Here is a 22,057-nt window from a genome sequence, read left to right as displayed (position 1 = left end):
CTACGCTTACACACAAAGTATCCAACAATTTCTTGAGCTTAAATACATTTTAAAGCATGTGATTGGGCTCAAGCTGCACTTCACCCTTGTGTAGGTTTTACTGCTTTTATTGTGAAAGTGAAGGTTTCTGCACGTTTAGGATAGAGAAAGCACAGCACGAGCGACAACTGTTTATCTAGTCATATATCTATGACAACAATTTATTTAGATTTATTTTTGTACTTTGGTATTTGAGGTTTTTCTTATTTATTTCAGGTTTAATTCTCATTATTCCACTGTATTTACAATTTTGGTTAATATAGAAGAGCATAGCTTCAAAAGTTATTTTTCCACAAATTTGCAATTTTAAATATTGTGAGTTAAAATAATAAGGCCCTGCTTGCTAAAGTGACTTATTTTATTTTGAGATCATTATATTTTTAAAAACCTGCAGGCAAGAGGTCTTTATTTCTTTGTGATGAATATAAATGCTTAATAAACATTCTGGTTTATAATATAAATCAATTTGGTCTGGTTCAGTTTTATACAGGAATATTATTTATAAACTTTAATAAGATAAATCGAGTCACATCGAATATCGACATTAGGCAAAAAATATTGTGGTATCATGTGTTTACAATTCCCAGAATTGAATGTCAGGTTGGGTCTGTTGTCTCTCAGTCAGGGATTAAAGGTTTAAAGAGAAGGGAAAATTAGATGCGCACACACACACACACACACACACACACACACACACACACACACACACACACACACACACACACACACACACACACATACACACTAAGCAGCTCCCCCTCTGAGAGCATGTGAATGTGATGCTGCTGTTGAGAGAGAGCGAGAGAGAGAGAGAATGAAAGAGATACTAACAATTTGTTTTTAACTTTATCTTGGTTGATGTCACTGCAGGAAACATGCCTCTGCCAAACCGCCCAGTTTTTAACATTTTCAAACCACAAAGAAAGAATTTTTTTCTTTTCCATTTTTGTCATATCCAACGAGCTGTATCAATCTCAGATAGATAGAATGAGAGAGAGAGCACAATAGAGAGCGAGAGAGAGAGAGAGAGAGCGCAATAGAGAGAAAGAGAGAGAGAGAGAGAGAGAGAGAAAAAATCCATTGATCATATTGACCATCGGAGATCAGAGTAGGGTAGCGTGTGAGTTGTTGTTCAACCAGTTTGACCCAGCAAGTTGGCAGCCCTTCGGCCAGTATCATTACACACACACGCTGCCACAGTCCAATGTGTCATTTTGACCATAGAGAAGTAGAGAAGGAGGCTTGTTGTAATTGCTCTGCCATGATCATGACATTTTAGTTGATGGTTAACAAATATGAATAATTGCGGTTAACAAATTATTTATTTATTGAATGTCACTATGACATTATAAGATGATGATAATGACACATCCATACTCACAGGGTCTTGAGTTCTTGCATGTTCAGTCATTTATTTCAAGTGGCCAATTAAGATTCTAAAAACACACTAAACACATCAAATGGAGAGAACAAGTTAATGTGTGTGCAGGTGTGTAATGGCTCAGTCTTACTCGTGTTTCTTTTGTGTATGTGCTTGTGCACACGTGTTGGATGTAGGCGTCAGGCATCAAGTGGCCTGGCTGCATTTAGGTGTGTGTGTGTGTGTGTGTGTCTGTGTGTGTGTGTGTGTGTGTGTGAGCCAGCTGTCTGACCAAGCTGAGGAGCAGAGAAAGGCATCACTGGCAGCTCTTCAGCACAAGACAAGATACACTGTTGGCACAAACACATTTTATTTATTATACTATGAATGGAGAACTGAGTGTGTGTGTGTGTGTGTGTGGGGGGGGGGGGGGGGGGGGGAGAATTGTCATGTGTGTGTCCGATAGGAAGGAAGGCTCATGTGTGAATTTTGTGGAGGTGTGACATCCTGCAGCACTTGTCGGCTCCTAATGTTAAAACCAGTCACCAAACTAGTGGTGGACAGAACGCTGCTATGCGAGATACTACAGCACATGTCACACGTTGACAGCTACGGAAGCATAAAAGTAAAAAAATTGATTAAATGTTATGTGGTATTACGTATTTATATTGACAAAATTAAATGTTATTTTACTCTTGATTTCAGTGCAGACTCGTTATCATGCCATAAGAAGCCAAATTAAACACTGCAACAATAATGAATATCGGACATATGAGATATATATGTCATATATATTTCACACAAATTCTGATTTGTATATAGTTTGTTTTATGTATTTCCCAAAGTGCTTTAAACAGTAGGTTAAACATCAAATCCAAAGAAACACCTTGCCATAAGGGAAAAAAAATCGAGAATCTGACCTCAAGAACAGATGGAGGGATGGATGGAGGGGCGGAGGGAGGGATGGAGGGAGGGATGGAGGGATGGACGGAGAGATAAAAACAGTAGTAGTTAACGTTCTGTCCTTAAAGGTTAATTTCCCATGTTGTTTTACAGGCTGTTAAACCTCATATACTGTCCACGTGCCAGATTAGTGTTCTAGTGTGTGTGTGTGTGTGTGTGTGTGTGTGTGTGTGTGTGTGTGTGTGTGTGTGTGTGTGTGTGTGCGTGTGTGTTTATGGGTGAATTGTCATGCGTGTGTCTTATGAAAGTCAACACATTCTGCATTATGTAATTCTATCTATCTATCTATCTATCTATCTATCTATCTATCTATCTATCTATCTATCTATCTATCTATCTATCTATCTATCTATCTATCTATCTATCTATCTATCTATCTATCTATCTATCTATCTATCTGTCTACCTACCTGTCTGTCTGTCTGTCTGTCTGTCTGTCTGTCTGTCTGTCTGTCTGTCTGTCTGTCTGTCTGTCTGTCTGTCATTTCCAGGACTTTGTGTGCACAGATGTGTGTGTTCGTGTGTGTGTGTGTGTGTGTGTACTCCACTTCCCCTGGGTGTTCATATTCATTGTGCGGCTCCTTCAACTCACTCCACATACAGTGCAGCCTGCTGCCGTGCCGTGACAACGGTGACCATGGAGACTTGCATGGAAAGCATGGAGTGGATGGAGAGCATAGCGGAATAGAGGAGGGGAGAGAGGGTGAGAGTGGTTCAGGAAGATGAAGCGAAGGAAGCAAAGAGGGGAGAAGAGGAATGAAGATGATGATTATGAAGAAGAAGATGATGATAATGGAGTGAAAGAGTGGAAGACAGGCGAGGAGGATAGAAGGGAGGAGATTAAAGGCCACCTGCAGTATTCATTGTATATTTTATTATATTTAATATGATATGTGATATTATATTTATAAACTGAGATATTTTTCCATGCGCGGCAATGCACATTACAAATAAAACCTTGTTCACACTCTTACATGTAGGCTTTTTGTTTTATGTTAATGCACAATACTGCGAATATATAACTTATTATACTGATATGTTTGTTTCAGTTTATAGAACTAATGTTAACTGAACATTATGATTGCCACAATGGACATTTGGATAAATTAGATTGTACTGTGCATAGAATCCACTAGTAATGTAAGAACCTGCTTTGTTTATCGCTGGTTGCCATGGTGGACATCCTAAAACTCACTTCCTGTTTGGAGATAAATTGATGGGAGGGAAGGGAAAATGGCTGGAGGTTGTCTTTCAAGTAGAGGGGTGAAGTGGGAAAAAAAGAAGAGGAGAGGGGCCGATAGGGGAAGCAAGAGGATAGGTGAAAGGAGAAGAGGATGATTGGAAAAAAGACGAGAGAAGAACAGAGGAGGGAGGGCACAGAGCGAGTGAAATGGATGAGAAACAGATGAGAGAAACGGACGTAGAGACGGAGACAGGAGGAGAAAAGAAAAGAAGAGCAAAGGGCGAGGAAAGAAAGGTGGAAAAGAGGAAAACAAAAGAGGACACACTTTCATCTTCCTCATCCACGCCGCCAATGACATCTGACCAAATATGCCAATAACTCTGTGTGCGTGTGTGTGTGTGTATTTATTCCTATGTACATGCATATACGTATATATACAGTATATACTGTATATATATATATATATATATATATATATATATATATATATATATAGATAGCCTGTGTGTGTGTGTGTGTTTGTGTGTGTGTGTGTTTGTGTGTGTGTGTGTGTCTGTGTCTGTGTGTCTGTGTGTCTGTGTGTATTCATACATTCATATTTCCTGCCAAATGCCTGGTTCCGTGGCAGTGCTCGGTCGTTAGTTTCTGCTTTTGGTGCTCAGCCAGATTTAGCTGTGGTTGTTTTGACTGCGCTTGTAGCCATGCTCTCTGTTCGTGGAGGATTATGAATATGTGCATCTATAAATAGACATGAGCTTAAATGGCAGGGGATTGATTGGAAAGGCAGTAGTAGGAACAGAGCTAGCCGAGTGGTTGAACCATCGATGAACCCCTGCGGTCTGGCGTGGAGCAACAGCACGAATACAGCGATGGGAAACTTCTTTCACTATTCTGAGTTCCGATCCACTACTTAGTCCGTAGACTTAGACCGTCACTTTGGGCTCATGAGAACACAATGGTAATCCAATTGTTTTCTATTACAGACATCAAATGGTCTCCTATGTGTAAAGAAATAAAATAAAAACCACAACATTAAGTAATTTTTCTTTAACATCTGACTGGTTCGATGCATTAGTTGTAGGAATACAATATACACCAGTTCTCTTACCATCCTCTCCACTAGCTGCTGGGTGATATTGACAAAATCAAATATCATCATTGTATTTCACCAATACCTTGATTATCGATAATTTGTCGATATTTTGGGGATGACTATTGACGCTTTCATAACATTCAGAAACAATCATTAGTAATATGGATATTATGACCAAGCAGGTACAGTCTATGAAGTTCAGAAAACTGCATTCATTTTCATTAATGTTCCTTAAAGACAAACTGTAACTATATTGCAATATTAAGATTAAAACTCAGACCTAATCCAGTCTCATATCGCGATATCGATGATAAACCCCCAGCCCTGCTCTCTAACCTCTAAAACATACATAAAAATGAGTGTTCCCTGCAGTTTGCCTCACTCGGTGTCTGTTCTGTAAAGTTAACTTTGACTAGAGTTGTACTTAACAAGTGAATTCTTGTTCATTAGGGTTTGATGTCATGAGCCGCTGGGGTAAAGCAGTGTCGGAAATTGTACTAATGAATGAGAACGAGCGAGTCTCTTTTCTGGTCTTTATTTCTCTGCCTGTGTGTGTCTCTTCCCACACACACACGCGCACACACACAGAGGCACGCACGCGCGCACACACACAGACACACACACTCACACACTCACCCACACACACACACACACACACACACACACACACACACACACACACACACACACCGCTGCCAAGGCATGTTGGACAGCGGTTGTCACGTTAACCAATTAGCCATTAACTGTTAGCCTGTTTCCTCTCCTCTGGATTCACGTCTATTTCCATTGACACAGGGACACACAACTTCAGCCGACAGGACGCTATTTCTAGAGACGGAGAAAGAGACAGGGAGAGTGAGAGAGAGAGAGACAGACGGAGAGAGATGGAGAGAGAGGGGGTATCTGTGAGCCCCTCTCCTTTTTTTTTTTTCCTGTTCTCCTTTCCTCTCCCCTGCTTACCTGTGAGTGAACAGACTGGACGGGGGATTCGGGGGAGGAGAGGTTAATTAGTCTCTCCGTCTCCCCCCTATCCTCTTCTCTCTCGCCATCCCTCATCATCTCCTGAGAACTGTTGGCTTCCTACCAATGCCTTTTCATCTTTCTGTTCTCATCTTTCTTTCTTTCTTTCTTTCTTTCTTTCTTCCTTCCTTAGGATGACTTAGACCCAGGAAGGTGTTGAGGTGTTTTTATCTGATATAAGTTGGACAATTATAATTAAGAACATTTAGCCCTCCCTCTCTCTTTCTCTCTCTCCCCCTCTCGCTTTCTCTCTCTCTTTTAAGCGTTTCGAGGTCTTTCATGCAATCATTTTGCTCAGGGGACGCTGAGAGACAGACCTGGGTTGGTCTCTCTCTTTCTATCTCTCAACCGTGTCCTCACTCTGTTCCTCCATTCCACTTTTCACAGGGGTTTCACGAGGGTTTCAAGGCCTAATAGTGTCCACAAACAGCGGCATCGTTATATAAAACACAGTGAGAAAATATTAACGAGGTATTGATAATGATAATATTAATCATAAAAATCATTTAACAAGTTTGTCACTCACCACACACATACGGTTCATTATCAAATACCAGTTTGCAGGAACAGTAAAAGTTGTTTTAGTTCCCTAAAATATAAACACCCCGTTTGGGATAACCACACGGCTCCTATATGTGTTTGTGTGTGTGTGTGTGTGTGTGTGTGTGTGTGTGTGTGTGTGTGTGTGTGTGAAAATGCTTTTATTGTGCCTACGTTTCAGCAAACTGCACTTTGTGACATGTACACATGGGATGTTCTATCTTTTAACCCTTCCTTATCTACCAGCTTCATGTACTGCATCGTTCGGGTGTGCATGATTGGTCTCAGTGATTTGGGAGTCTGTTGGAAACTTTCCATTTTACTATCATGTTACAGCCCCAAGTTCTGTTCAAAACAAATTAAAAATAAAAACCCTCGACGCACAAAAGGTGTTTCTGCATGTGTTACTGCTCCGCCCCAGTGATGGAGGTTCCATGAGGCGGTGACCTGCTAACTGGATTGACCCAGATACACAACAACACTGCAGCGTAGGGAAACTGTTCCCTCTCAATGATGAACAGGGAGGAAGTCCTTCAGAAGAACTCCGCCCTGTTCTTTGAGCAGGTTTGTAGCATTAAAGGGTCCTAGATTTTATTTTATATGAACTGAGCAATTTATTGAACAGTCTGTGTGTTTCTCTGTCTGTCTGTTTCTCAAATGACCCCCCCCGTCATCATTTTACTTTTCCAAATTGCCTTTTGAGGCAATGAAGTCAAATTAACTTGGTGAAATTGGACACAGATATTCACCCACTAGATAGGTGATACACATTTTAATTGAAATTGGTATTGATTGTTCCGGTGATCACCATCTTGATCCTCATTAAAATATTGATGAAAACAATCGTGGATTTCTTCATCAATTCCTTAGATACATAAGTGGAAGAGTAGAAATGGTGTAGAGGCTGAGTAGAGATACAGTACAGCTAGAGTAAAGGTAGGTTTGAGGTAAAGCAGTAGAGGTAGAATACAGGTAGAAGTAGAGTAAAGGTAGAATAGAGGAAGAGTAGAGGTAGAGCTGGAGCAAAGGTACTGTAGAGGTAGGGTAAGAGTAGAGTAGAGGTAGATGTAGAGTAGAGATAGAGATAGATGTAGAGTAGAGGTAGGGTAGAGTGGACCTAGGGTAGAGGTAGATGTAGTAGAGGTAGCGTAGAGGGAGATAGAGTCGAGGTATATGTAGAGTAGAGGTAGAGATAGATGCAGAGTACAAGTAGAGGTAGATGTTGAGGTGAGGTAGAGTAGACACCCTTGTCCCTCTCTTCCGGAACGACCACAGATATCTCTTCTTTTTGGAGTATATCTGTTATTTCAGGGGCCAGGGATTCAATGTTTAATGTAAAAATATAAACTGGTCAAAATGGTGATCAATTGCTGTACCTCTTTTGCATAAGAGTCGCTTTTTGACGACGACCTCACGAGACTGAGCTTAAAAATGGAATAATGGAAAAGTCCTGGTTTTGGTGGTCAACACTCACTGTTTTTCATTAGGGCCAGTTGCTGTGTTGTGGTTGTGTTCTGCTGCAATTGGGTACCACAGCGTCAGCCATCTTGGCTTCTATTAATCTCATTAGGCCAGTGGGAACACAAGCTAATAGGAAGTGATTAGCCTCATCGCCTGCTCCTGGCCTCCTGCTTCTGGGCAGCTGGCTGATTTATGTACACACACAGACATGCACACGTGCACACACACACACACACACACATACACACACACACACACACACACACACACACGCAAGCAAACACACACACACACACACACACACACACACTGTAAATGCATTAACATGCATTCAAGGTGCACACATAAATACTGAGACACTGTTATGCAACAACGAATGGTACAGTCATTATCTTTACATCCAACATATACAAACATACACAAACACAACAGACAGACATACAAAAATACAAAAATACAAGATTTGCACACAGACACTGATATTTTAATTTCTTGACATCATGACTCATTGAGGCTCGGCTCCCAAAATCATTCCCTAGTTCCATGTGTAGCGTGAAGGGTGTCAGCTGTTGTGTAGAGGATTCCAAACATGCTTTTGAAGATGGATACTTTATATCAGTTTTACTTTATATCAGTTTTCTATTACAAATGACCCAAAATATCTCAAAATGTAGCACTTTCGGTGTAAAAATGTGAATAATGAATAGTGAATAATAATATAAAATATAGATAAAATGTGAAATTGGAACATGTTTATCCACAGAATAAATCCCATTGTAATCAATTATAGATATGCTATATTCCATATGATATTATATTTCATAGATGTAGATGGTGAAGAGGAGGATGATTAGGAGCACAGTGTTTGTGTGTTAATGACTTCCTGTTTATGTCATGTGACCCACAGTGACGTCGTCACGGAGAGTATGATCGAATTAGTACCTGTTGTGGGGAGTCACTATGATGACACACAAACTCACTCATGCACGCATAGACACACACACACACACACACACACACACACACACACACACACAGAAACACACACACACACACACACACAGAAACACACACACACACACACAGTCACACACACACACACACACACACACACACACACACACACACACACACACACACACACACACACACACACACACACACACACACAAGACTCAGCCACATGTCTGGTTGTATTATCGTCAGTGCATCTTCTGACATCAAATGAACCTGCCACTGCCATGCTTCAGTATTTTATATGTGTGTGTGTGTGTGTGTGTGTTTGTATCTGCGTGCGCGTGTTTGTTTTAGTATGTCTGTTTGTGTGTTTGTGTGAGAGCTCAAATTGATCCCACCATCATATGTATATGACCTGGCTAAGAGAACATTGCACACAAGCGTGCACAAGCCCACACACACACACACACACACACACACACACACACACATACACACACACACACACACACACAAATATAGATGTGTATATACTGTGTATATATATATATATATACATATTTTTGTACACACACTTCACTTAAAACTGCATTCATTCTCTCAAATGTCTTTGTTTATAACATTAAAATATCACATGGTATCAAGATCACTCTTGTCCTTAGTTACACAACGGTATCGTAAACAGCAAAACTTTATTCATCATTTTTGTAATTGCACATTCCTCCTCTGGTTTGAAAATAGTTTGGTCCATCCGATGGCTCCATTTATCCCTTGGGACACTGACCATTTTCTGTCAAAAAACTAAGATGGCTGATCATCTGCCAAACACTATTCAGAAAAACAATTTGGCTATTTGGTTAAACTGCCCACCTCTATGTTTTATGTATGAGATCAAATTATTATCACGTTTATCTGTATTGTAGTTTTTGAGGCGTATGTGTATTATATTCTTGTGAGAGTTGGTCAACAACTTGGTCATTTAGAAGGCGCTTTTGGAGTATAGTAGTGTACAGTTTAAGTTATTATGAGGTTAACGGTTTATTCAGTCATCCAAATTCAAACTGAAGCTCTGCATCTGGGAAGACCATAGATAAACATATAGCTGTGTGTGTATGTGTTTTCATATATCATCACCATACTGCCTGACTCACAGTCATAGCCCTCCGGCACACACACACACACACACACACACACGCACGCACACACAAATATAGATGTATATATATGTATATACTGTATATATACAGTGGGGCAAAAAAGTATTTAGTCAGCCACCAATTGTGCAAGTTCTCCCACTTAAAAAGATGAGAGAGGCCTGTAATTTTCATCATAGGTAAACTTCGACTCTGAGAGACAGAATGGGGGGAAAGAATCCAGGAAATCACATTGCAGGATTTTTAATGAATTAATTGGTAAATTCCTCGGTAAAATAAGTATTTGGTCACCTACAAACAAGCAAGATTTCTGGCTTTCACAGACCTGTAACTTTTCTTTAAGAGGCTCCTCTGTCCTCCACTCGTTACCTGTATTAATGGCACCTGTTTGAACTCGTTATCAGTATAAAAGACACCTGTCCACAACCTCAAACAGTCACACTCCAAACTCCACTATGGCCAAGACCAAAGAGCTGTCAAAGGACACCAGAAACAAAATTGTAGACCTGCACCAGGCTGGGAAGACTGAATCTGCAATAGGTAAGCAGCTTGTTGTGAAGAAATCAACTGTGGGAGCAATTATTAGAAAATGGAAGACATACAAGACCACTGATAATCTCCCTCCATCTGGGGCTCCATGCAAGATCTCACCCCATGGGGTCAAAATGATCACAAGAACGGTGAGCAAACATCCCAGAACCACACGGGGGGACCTAGTGAATGACCTGCAGAGAGCTGGGACCAAAGTAACAAAGACTACCATCAGTAACACACTACGCCGCCAGGGACTCAAATCCTGCAGTGCCAGACGTGTCCCCCTGCTTAAGCCAGTACATGTCCAGGCACGTCTGAAGTTTGCGAGAGAGCATTTGGATGATCCAGAAGAGGATTGGGAGACTGTCATATGGTCAGATGAAACCAAAATAGAACTTTTTGGTAAAAACTCAACTTGTCGTGTTTGGACGAGAAAGAAAGCTGAGTTGCATCCAAAGAACACCATACCTACTGTGAAGCATGGGGGAGGAAACATCATGCTTTGGGGCTGTTTTTCTGCAAAGGGACCAGGACGACTCATCCATGTAAAGAAAAGAATGAATGGGTCCATGTATCGTGAGATTTTGAGTGAAAACCTCCTTCCATCAGCAAGGGCATTGAAGATAAAACGTGGCTGGGTCTTTCAGCATGACAATGATCCCAAACACACCGCCCGGGCAACGAAGGAGTGGTTTTGTAAGAAGCATTTCAAGGTCCTGGAGTGGCCTAGCCAGTCTCCAGATCTCAACCCCATAGAAAATCTTTGGAGGGAGTTGAGAGTCTGTGTTGCCCAGCGACAGCCCCAAAACATCACTGCTCTAGAGGAGATCTGCATGGAGGAATGGGCCAAAATACCAGCAACAGTGTGTGAAAACCTTGTGAAGACTTACAGAAAACGTTTGACCTCTGTCATTGCAAACAAAGGGTATATAACAAAGTATTGAGATGAACTTTTGTTATTGACCAAATACTTATTTTCCACCATAATTTGCAAATAAATTCTTTAAAAATCAGACAATGTGATCTTCTGGATTTTTTTTTCTCATTTTGCCTCTTATAGTTGAGGTATACCTATGATGAAAATAACAGGCCTCTCTCATCTTTTTAAGTGGGAGAACTTGCACAATTGGTGGCTGACTAAATACTTTTTTGCCCCACTGTGTATATATATATATATATATATATATATATATATATTTGTGTATTAGTAAAAAAAAAGGAGCAGCGAGGGGAGAAGACGTGATGATGACAGACAGACACATTAATTTCTCCTCAGGCTAACGGCCGACTGAGCGAGACGCACAGCATCCATCCTCCCTCTCTCTTTATATACATTTCCATCCATCCATCCATCCAAACATCCATCCATGAACCAGCCTGTTTATCCAAGTCAAGAGTCAAGACGATCCATCCTCCCATCTATCAGCCATCCATATCCATCGATCTACCAGTCTTTCAATCATCCATACATCCACCCACCTATCTATCTATCCATCCATCAAAACATCCATCCATCCACCAGTCTCCATCCATCCATCCATCCATCCATCCACCAGGCTGTTTATCTATCTATCTATCTATCTATCTATCTATCTATCTATCTATCTATCTATCTGTCTATCTATCTATCTATCTATCTATCTATCTATCTATCTATCTATCTATCTATCTATCTATCTATCTATCTATCTATCTGTCTATCTATCTATCTATCTATCTATCTATCTATCTATCTATCTATCTATCTATCTATCTATCTATCTATCTATCTATCTTTCTCTCTGTCTGTCTGTCTGTCAATGTACCAGTCTGTCTATCCATCCATCCATCCATCCTCTCTTCACCAGTGCATCCATCTATCCCTGTGGCCACTTTTCATCCACCCATCTACCTATCCATTCATCTTTCCTTCTGTTCAGTGGAGCATGATATTAAACTTTTTTTTTGGATCAAGTAACAATAACAACATAGACAATTCATGTCAGAACTAGTTTGGTGCCCTACAGTAGCAACAGAAGTATATCCTTATATTTCCTCAACATTATTACTTGAGATGCAAGAGAGCAAGAAAATAAATTAAATGTGAAATGAATGCAGTGATGGTCCAGTTGCTAATTCTAAATAATAACACATTTTAAAAATCGATCATTGTGTAAATTAACGTAGATTACACCGTGCTCACCTTTTTCTGTCATTAAAGTGTGGATGGTTATTTTTTGAAAAAGAAAAAGGAGAAGCAGAGAAGGAGAAAAGTACACGTGACAAAATAGATGGAAAAAGACAGAGGGACATGATTTTGAATATTGGTGACAGACAGTAGAGCGAGAAAGAAGACTCCTTTATTTCTCTCTCTCTCTCTCTCTCTCTCTCTCTCTCTTTCTCTCACTCCCTCATTCTTTTTTCATAAGCACCCACACACACACACACTCTTCTTCTCTTCTCTTCATTGTTTCCTTGAGGTAGCAGAACCTTCACACAGTCGGAATGTATTGAGCAGCTTACCCTTGTATATCATGATGTAAATACTATTAGTAGGTAGAATTGCACGTTACTTAGCAACGCTTGGTGTAGCCAGTAGTTGTGTGTTACGCATTACTTTGCTACACTGGAGAATTGTCCTAAAATAAGTTGGATTTGTGATTAAATAATTAATAACTCTTGTTGATCTGATCACGTTCAAGAAATACAATCACATTCAATAGGATTTTACGTTCCAGGGTATCCACATTATCTAGATGCATTATTAAATCCGAAAGTCAAAAAGAAAATACATACAAAACTCACGACGCATCACTTATTCACTACGAACATGACTTTGCCACTTATGTACAATATGCAGTATATGTACAGTATCATACAATATGACCAAATTAACAGCCAACATTCCAACCCACCAACTAACAGACAAACAAACTGAGAACTATAACACGGTGGCACAGTGCATTGCACTGCTGCCTCACAGCAACAAGGTCCTGGGTTCAATTCCCGCCTGGGGCGCTGTTGGTGCTGTGCTCTGGCGGGTTATCTCCAAACAGGAGCCTTTCTGTGTGGAGTTTGCATGTTCTCCCCGTGCTCTCATGGGGTTTCCTCCACCTAGCGTCAGTAAGGACCCCCACCAAAAACACGCACACATCATCGTCTGACCAGCGATGGACACTCATCACCAGGTCCCCGTGTACATGATGCTGCCCACTGCTCCTGGCTGTGCCCCCGGAGGAAGGACAAGCCAGGATGGGTTAAACGCAGAGGCCTCATTTCACCGGCCACCATCCAAAGCGTGAATGTGGTGTGCTGGGTGACGATTAAAGATTGTTCTGAGCAGTGGTCACTTTTGTTCTTGGCTTAACTTAGGCTACGTTCAGACTGCAGGCAATAGTGGAGCAAATCAGATTTTTTTGCTCATATGTGACACGGATCAGTTTTTTTTTTTGTAACAGTGTGAACAGCGCAAATCACATGGAATCAGATTTTTTTTAAGTTGGAATTGTGCCACTTTCATATGTGGTCCTTAATCAGTTACAGGTCAGATTTTTTTTGCAATTCGACCTCTGAACAGTCAAATCAGAATTCATGCGAACATTACGTCACTCTAGAGCAGGTTTTTGACCAACCGTTTTGTTATCATTGACTGCATCGCACAAAATGTTCATGGACTGGGGATGCAAAAAAAAATAAAATTACCCCTGTGTTTTGAGAATAAACTAGGAATTACATCCCTGACTTGGGACCGGCGAGCGGAATGAGGCGCCCCCACCGCGGCACCCCTGCCTGCACCGTGGCAGCCCGCCACCATTAGACAGTGTATACAGCACAGGGAGGGAAAATAAATAACAGATAGATAAAAGATAAATAGGACGACACGGTGGCGGGGCACCCACTCATGCCACATTTTATGAATAGCACCAGATCTAAAATTTGTGTGTGTGTGTGTGTGTGTGTGTGTGTGTGTGTGTGTGTGTGCGTGTGTGTGAATCCTCTGAGGGAGCGATCGAGGCAATTTGCACACATTTTTATTTTAGATATATTTCATTTTACTAAATTTCCCTATTGAACAAAACAAAAATCACCGTACCCCTGTCTGGATTTAAAGATTTAATATGCAAGCTTCAGCCGACGTTCACGGCCCTACGCGTGCAGCATGTGAGGTCTTCGTTCCTCCTCACATGCGGGTCAGTTCAGGACTGTGACCCGTTCACACTGGAATCTGATATTGGCCACATTTGAAAAGTAATGTGAACAGCCAAACAAAAATATTGTGTCCTCAGATATGTAGAGAGACAGACAGACAGATAGATAGATAGATAGATAGATAGACAGACAGACAGACAGACAGACAGACAGACAGATAGATAGATAGATAGATAAACATACCTTACCAAGTTCCTTCACCACTCTCTCCCTCGCAGTCCACGAGCAGGTTCACTCCATGGTCATGCAGATAGACAGTGACCTGATGAGGGGTGAACGATCTCCCACTTTGCTCATTTTTGTAATTCCGATGGCTGTTCCTCCCTTCCTCCCTCCCTCCCTTCTTCTCACCCTTCATATCTCTCTCTCTGTTCTCTAAATATCTCTTTGTCTTACTCTGTCACGTTTCATCCTCTCTTCTCACTCCCGCTTACTTTGATATGCGATATGATATGCAATTTTGCGTTGACACCATTCAGAACATGTTTTATGCAAATCATGTTGGCTGATTGAGGACTTCCCTTAGTACTTATGGAACAAACATTCGTTTCAGTTTTGTTTTTGTCAAACATTTGTTGGTGTCACCTGGTCAGGAGACTAGCTTTCTGTTTTCCTCATATGGTGGGAATCCTGCCTCGGGAAAAAAAACTGTCTATTTAACACAGAATAAAAGGTTTGTATCTTAATGGCTGTGTGATTCCATGAAGAACCCTCTACAAAGTTGCAAATAAAACAGCTTTGTTTAGTGGGTGGTTCCACATTTTCCTCATGTTTATTTTGGACTTTGGATTTTCGTTAAAGGTTTGATTAAGTTTGATTTCAGTTATTGAACGCCCATGTGACAGCATTCATTTGAAACATCAACCTACCCTTCAGTGGTTCTTTAAAGAGCTGTCAAAGAAAAATAGTTGGCTCCAAATGGTAACTAGCTCTTTGGTTCCATTTAGCACTTTTATTTTTTGGTGTATACTTTCACTGAATTCCTCCAACATATTGGTCACAGAAAACCTTCAGTCCATTAACAATCTCCTTAAAGTGAAAATGATGGGACTGTCTTCAGTAATCTGGGATCATAATGAAGCCGACCCCTTAATGGTTTGCATGGATATGAGGTCATAATTTGATGGGAAGAGGTAATTACACAAAAGGACTGATGATGAACCACACAGGTTTGAGCAGAAGTCTATGCACAACACACACACACACACACACACACACACACACACACACCCACACACACACACAAACACACACACACACACACACACACACACGTTTCTCTTTTCATGTGATTTGTGAAAGTTTTATGTGTTCTTGTTTTAGCAAAATTGCAAAAACAGTCAAATGATATCACTTACACACTCTGCATATCACAAAACACCTGGAAATATTTTAGGACTCATTATTTTTTTATTTTCTAAACATAAAGAACCAAGAGTTCATAGATACAAAAAAGAAAATACCGTCTGTTCATTTGACCATTTACTGGAATTGGGAAAGGTCGCAGTGTTTGTTTTAGTATGTCTGTTTGTGTGTTTGTGTGAGAGCTTAAATTGATCCCACCATCATATGTATATGACCTGGCTAAGAGAACAGTACACACAAGCGTGCACAAGCCCCCCCCCCCCCCCCCCCCCCCCCCCACACACACACACACACACACGTTAATCATAGATAGAAGATAGAACTTAATTTGCCATGAAAACAAAACACAAGAAAAATAAAAATATATATATTTTAATAAATGGGATGATATTTTAAGGCACAATACTACACCAAACTACACCCAACTTTTAAAATTATACAATATTATTTCTGTAACTGTGTACGTGTGTATAAAAACGCTCTCAGTGTTGCTGAAAACCCCACATAGGACACTGTGAACGTCCCTGGACAGACACTGGACTCTGTTGGCCTGCGCCAAGCAAATGCAAGTTCTTGTGCATCTCCCAAAACAGAGGATTTAGGAGCTTACAGGACACTCAGCTCCTCCTCCGATCAATGAAGCCGCATCACTTCCTGTTTGGCCCTCATGCGTGGCCTGTAAACATTCACCTTACCTTCATGCTATTTATAACTGAAATACAATATTTATAAAAATAACATGTTTTGTTGACATTGTTTCTATAGATGAATTAAATGGTGCCTTTAAGGGAAATAACATTTGCTCAATTCAAATATTTGTACACTATATAGATACATTTATTGCCATGAGAAGCCTTTGTAAACGCCTCTATAAATATTTCAACTAATTTAGCTGATTAAACAAATGAAGACAGGTTAATACAGCTCTCTTTAGCATCAGTGCCATAGTTTTACCAACAGGATTTACAGGGTTCAGCTTGAACCATCCGCATCAAAATGATTATGTCAATTTAAGGTCACTTCCACACCAGGCTGAAACTAAATATAATATAGTATATAATATATCGGTTAAATATAGAACAAAAGTCCAAAGCACTCTTCTGGGAAAAAGTTAAAAAGCCTTCATGAAGATGGCTAATTCATGGTGGACTTGTTCAAAGCCCTGGTGGCTTGAAGGGTTGTTGGTGACCTGGGTTGCTATTTAATCCCCTGTCAACTATCCAGGAATTCCGACAGAATTCAGCACGAGTACATAAAGAATTACTTCAAGTTTGAAGTGAACACTTTGATTCAATTTGTTAATTTCCTTGATTCATTTCTGTTGACACGGCAGCCTAGTGTGTATGTGGGTGTGTATTTATGTGTGTGTTTTGTTACACGTATTCTAGTGTGGGCACCTGTGTGACACACAGGCGTGCGTCTGTGGGACAAGGGAGAGTGTAAATCACGTGAATGGCTCCTTTTGTTTTCATTGTCCAGCAGTAATCTCTGTTATTCAGGTTGTGGCTATGTTGATTATCTCTTCTCCCGCTTCACAACTTGAAAGCAGGTGATTGGGACAGACACACACACACACACACACACACACACACACACAACCACACACACACACACACACACAAAACACATGCAGGTGAATTTTGTCAGCTTTAGACTAGGTTGAAAGAGGGGTCATTTCAAGCATATTCAAACAAAAGTAAGTGTGAGGGTTCAAGAACTGGGTAAGGCTGTGTGTGTGTGTGTGTATGTGTGTGTGTGTGTGTGTGTGTGTGTGTGTGTGTGTTTGTGTGTGTTGTGAAGGCTCTTATCAGCGCCGTACAGCAGCATGTTGACCTAACCAGGTCATCTCCAGGTGGCTAAATGTGCACGACCAAACCCAATGGAGGAGACCGCTGCATGTCCTCTATCTTAACGCGTTCACGTTCTGTGGGGCTGGTGATGTGAGCGATTGCGATGTCTTCCTGGAATAAAGGGTTTGGGTGTTCCTGCGGCGCTAATGCACGTATGCACGCAGAGTGGAAGGGGCATTTCACATAGCAATAGTTGCTGTTGCTATGTGATTATACGCGGCGCTACTTTACAGCTGGTCATTTTCAATGTCAGCGCTTCCGTTGGTGTCTGTCAGACCTGTATGAGACTGGCTTCTTGGCCGGCTGCCTTTTGTGACTAAAGGTTGAATGTGTGTGTGTACTATTACAGTTCCCTTCCCCTCGGGTGTGTGAACGCTAATCTGAATGAGCGCTGAGCTGGAGGCACCCCTTTGTGTGGAAGAGTGTTTCTGTCCATGCTGTCTGACTGTCTGCTGTTTCACTTTGTGTGTGTGAGTGTGTGTGTGTGTGTGTGTGTGTGTGTGTGCGTGTGTGCGTGTGTGTGTATGTGTGTGAGTGTGTGACTCTCGGATGCAGGGATTTTTTGTTTCATCTAAACGTCGGAGAATAAAATAAATTAAATAAATACAGACATCTACAATAAAACACACTATTTTTATTGGTTTTGTTGGGAGAAGCGTGGATCCGATGGAGCAGAAGACCATGTAAACAAATCCATGACGTGCTGACGTCAGCTACTGCAGAGAGTAGAAAAACCTTTGAAAACCGAGCGTTCTGAGTGGTCGGAAGCCTGAGCGCTTTGCTCACAGCGATTAGTTTACCTCATTATTTGACACTTTGGCCCCATCTAATATGAACATCCGACATTGTAACATTATATATTAATAAATATATATATATATATATATATATATATATGAAAATAAGGAAAGGCATAATAGGTCCCGTTTAAATCTAAAAGAAAAGTGATTCACTTAATGGCTATTAAAATCACCAAATCACTACGAGTTTTAAAGAGAGAAGGCGAGAGAGAGAGAGAGAGAGAGAGAGAGAGAGAGAGAGAGAGAGAGAGGGAGGACAAGGACAAGAGAGAATGTGAGACAAAATGTGTGAGCATAACAATGAGGTTCTACTTGTTTGTGTGTGTGTGTGTGTGTGTGTGTGTGTGTGTGTGTGTGTGTGTGTGCGCGCGTGTGTGCGTGCCTGCATGTGTGTGTATGTGTGTGATGATTTAAAACATGGGCTGCCAAACACAGGGCAACGTGCTGATGATGCAACCGGAAGTTGAAGAGTCTCATTAGCCTTTGGCCATTTCACAGTAACGATGCAGAACAAATGTATATGAAAAAATATGACATTTTTACACATTTTATTAAGTTTCATTGAGTTGAAGTTGAGCTAGATATTTTTCAAAATATAATAATTTACACAAGTGATTTGTGTGACAATAGCAGTGAAAATCAGTTTTCTTCTCAATGTGAACTTCATCTGTTTGATTGACCTCACAATGATTGATGTAATTAATTAACCCTCAAACAATAAGGATCTTTCAATGGCCGGGAACAGAGACCAATTAAATATTACCTCTGTATATAACTTAAATCCTGGTGCGTGTGTGTGTTCTGCTTTTCAGGCTTAAAATGCAACTTTGAAAAAATATTATAATAGTGTTGCTCCGTTTTATTGTTTTTTTCTTGACAGTTTTCAGTGTCTCAAAACATCTTCTTTCATTTAAGTACTGTTCTATTCTTCCATATAATACTCTAGTGGACCTTCTTCCAAATCTCAACATTTTAGAGTGTGGTATCACTTTTAGCAAAACAGCGCCACACATGGTCAGACTGGGCTATTGCAGTTTAAATTTGATCATTTGTGTTATTTCAGGAAGCAGTTAAACCTCCTGGGAACACACTCAAAACTAGATGACACAGAGCCAGATTGGCCACGTTGGTATGGCTATTGAAATTGTGTCCTTTTGTTCTGAAGACTTATTTGACGTGTCAGCATTCTTGAAAGAGCAATCACTTTATTGTCATTACAGAATAATAAATGGTGTCACGATACTGTAGCGAGTGCTGTCTGGCAAACCCAAACGGACACAACTGAGGCTCAGGAGTAGGTGCAAAGGATCAAGGGTTTATTGTAAAAAATAGGCAGGAGTCAAAACTAGGAGATAAGTCATAGAAGGCAAACTTATCTGGCAGGGACCAGACAGAGAATCAGGGTCCAGTGAACCAGGCAGAGAATCAGGGTCCAGGGTATATGGCAGGGAATCAGAGTCCAGGGAATCAGGCAGAGAATTAGAGTCCAGGGAATCGAGCGGTGAATCAGGGTCCAGGGAATCAGGCAGAGAATCAGGGTCCAGGGAATCAGGCAGAGAATCAGGGTCCAGGGAAACAGGCAGAGAATCAGAGTCCAGGGAATCAGGCAGAGGTTCGAACGGAATGTCCAGGAAAGAGGTAGTAGATTGGACGCAGTGGTATGGACGCAGTGGATACAACGACGATCTGACCAGGACTGTGAACGGGGAACACTTTATATACAGGTGGAGTGGCAAGAAAGGTGAAGGTGGCTGGCTTGATTGCTGGATTGTATGAATGCAGAACCAGAGTGACAGACAGAGGGAGCTAGAGAGTGAGAGAGGGCAAGGGACAGAATAACTTTAACGGAAAAGGGCAAACCATGACAATTTGATTGTTAATGCTCACACAAGGGCTTAGACAGGAACTAAACACAGTGAGCGGAAGGTTTTATTTTCCGTGACTCTCAACTGTTCATTTGGCTCTATTTTGACGTCTCCTTTCCAAAAGTAGAACCTCTGAAGTCACTCTTCACACGGGTCACTGACGTTGGACGCTTCCACTTTTACTCTCAATCAAGCTTTATTCAGTGGCTGCTGCTGAACCAGAAAATGTGCTCATATTCCCAGAGGATTCCCTGGTGTCATCTCAAACTCACCCTTTCCATCTCTTCCAGTTCAGTGTCAATGAGGTTTGCTTCACAGAACAGAGCTAAGACGCTTCTCTTTTCAACCCCTACTGTGTGTAAAATGGAATATTTGCCATCAATGTAGTTGTCTCCTATTTACAAACAAACATGGTGGCAGATAAGCATGGCCTCATCTTGAAAGTAAATACACCCTCCGACTGAATTTATGGATCTGAAATTGGTATCTGATTGGGTTGTTTCATTTGGATTGATTGATTATTTTTATACATTCTGAATTTTGAATGACGAATGGTGTCTTGTCTTCTGATGAGGCAAAGTTGTGTACTTATTCCTAATAAACTGGTGCTATGTCTGAATGCTTTATATATATATATATATATTATAAAAACAGTGTGGAGAGGTGTGTATATAACTGCTGTCGCTGCTGGTGCAAACACAAAAAAATAATCTCAGACAATGTATTTGTTCATGTGCTGAAGCTGAAATCCCGTCCCTCCCACCGTGACTGTAGGAAGCTTCATTCAGACTAATGAGTCTGTGTGTGCACGTGTCTTGGCGCGACTCCCTATCCCTCTTATTCTACAGCCTACTCATATCTCATTGTTGTTGAGGATCTTAAAACTGGAAAAATATCTAAAATTTGTGCAACTGATTAAAAGTAGAAGTGCTGACGGTGGAATGCAGAGTTTTGAATTGAAGATCCACACGTAACTTGTGATGAATTGAAATTCTACAGCAACTCTCGTGCTACAGGCTGTTCCGTTACTGTTCACTCCAGAGGGCTCCGGTAGAATATTACCAGGATTTAACCAAACACCTTGAATGGTTGTTGACGCTTTGCTATTTCACTCTTCACTTTGGTATTTGCTCATGTTTGCTGCTGTTGACCTGCTCCAGACCTCAGGGCTCGCTCAGCCGTGTCTGATGGGAGTCCTTCCTGTTCCTCCTCTGGGCAGGAGACAGTGGAGTATGCCTTCCTGATCATCTTCACCATAGAGACGTTTCTGAAGATCGTCGCCTATGGTCTGGTCATGCACCAGAACTCCTACGTCAGGAATGGATGGAACATGCTGGACTTTGTCATTGTCATAGTGGGGTGAGTCCTCCGTGAAGTACATCCGCACACAAATCACAGAATTACACATCAACAACACACACACACACACACACACACACACACACACACACACACACACACACACACACACACACACACACACACACGCACACACACACTGATGTATGCACACTCAACCACAAAGGACACAGGAGGCAGAGTTCATACAGATTTAAGCTCCCAACGCATGCTATATAAACAAAATTATCTATCTATCTATCTATCTATCTATCTATCTATCTATCTATCTATCTATCTATCTATCTATCTATCTATCTATCTATCTATCTATCTATCTATCTATCT

The 22,057-nt window shown here is 41.0% G+C and overlaps 1 protein-coding gene across 1 annotated transcript in view; it reads left to right on the top strand.

Annotated features, from left to right (window-relative positions):
* Positions 1–22,057, top strand: part of cacna1db (calcium channel, voltage-dependent, L type, alpha 1D subunit, b) — a gene marked incomplete at both ends in the record, with an annotated part of 115,923 nt that overhangs the window by 20,080 nt on the left and 73,786 nt on the right. Inside the window, one exon of the mRNA XM_080015348.1 lies at positions 21,591–21,730. Coding sequence (XP_079871474.1) covers positions 21,591–21,730 — 140 coding nt within the window. The remainder of the gene's footprint in view (positions 1–21,590; positions 21,731–22,057) is intronic.

This window comes from Zeus faber (genome assembly GCF_960531495.2).
Source record: "Zeus faber genome assembly, chromosome: 15".
In the NCBI taxonomy this organism is placed as follows: Eukaryota; Metazoa; Chordata; class Actinopteri; order Zeiformes; family Zeidae; genus Zeus; species Zeus faber.
This window is presented reverse-complemented; position numbering and strand designations above follow the sequence as displayed.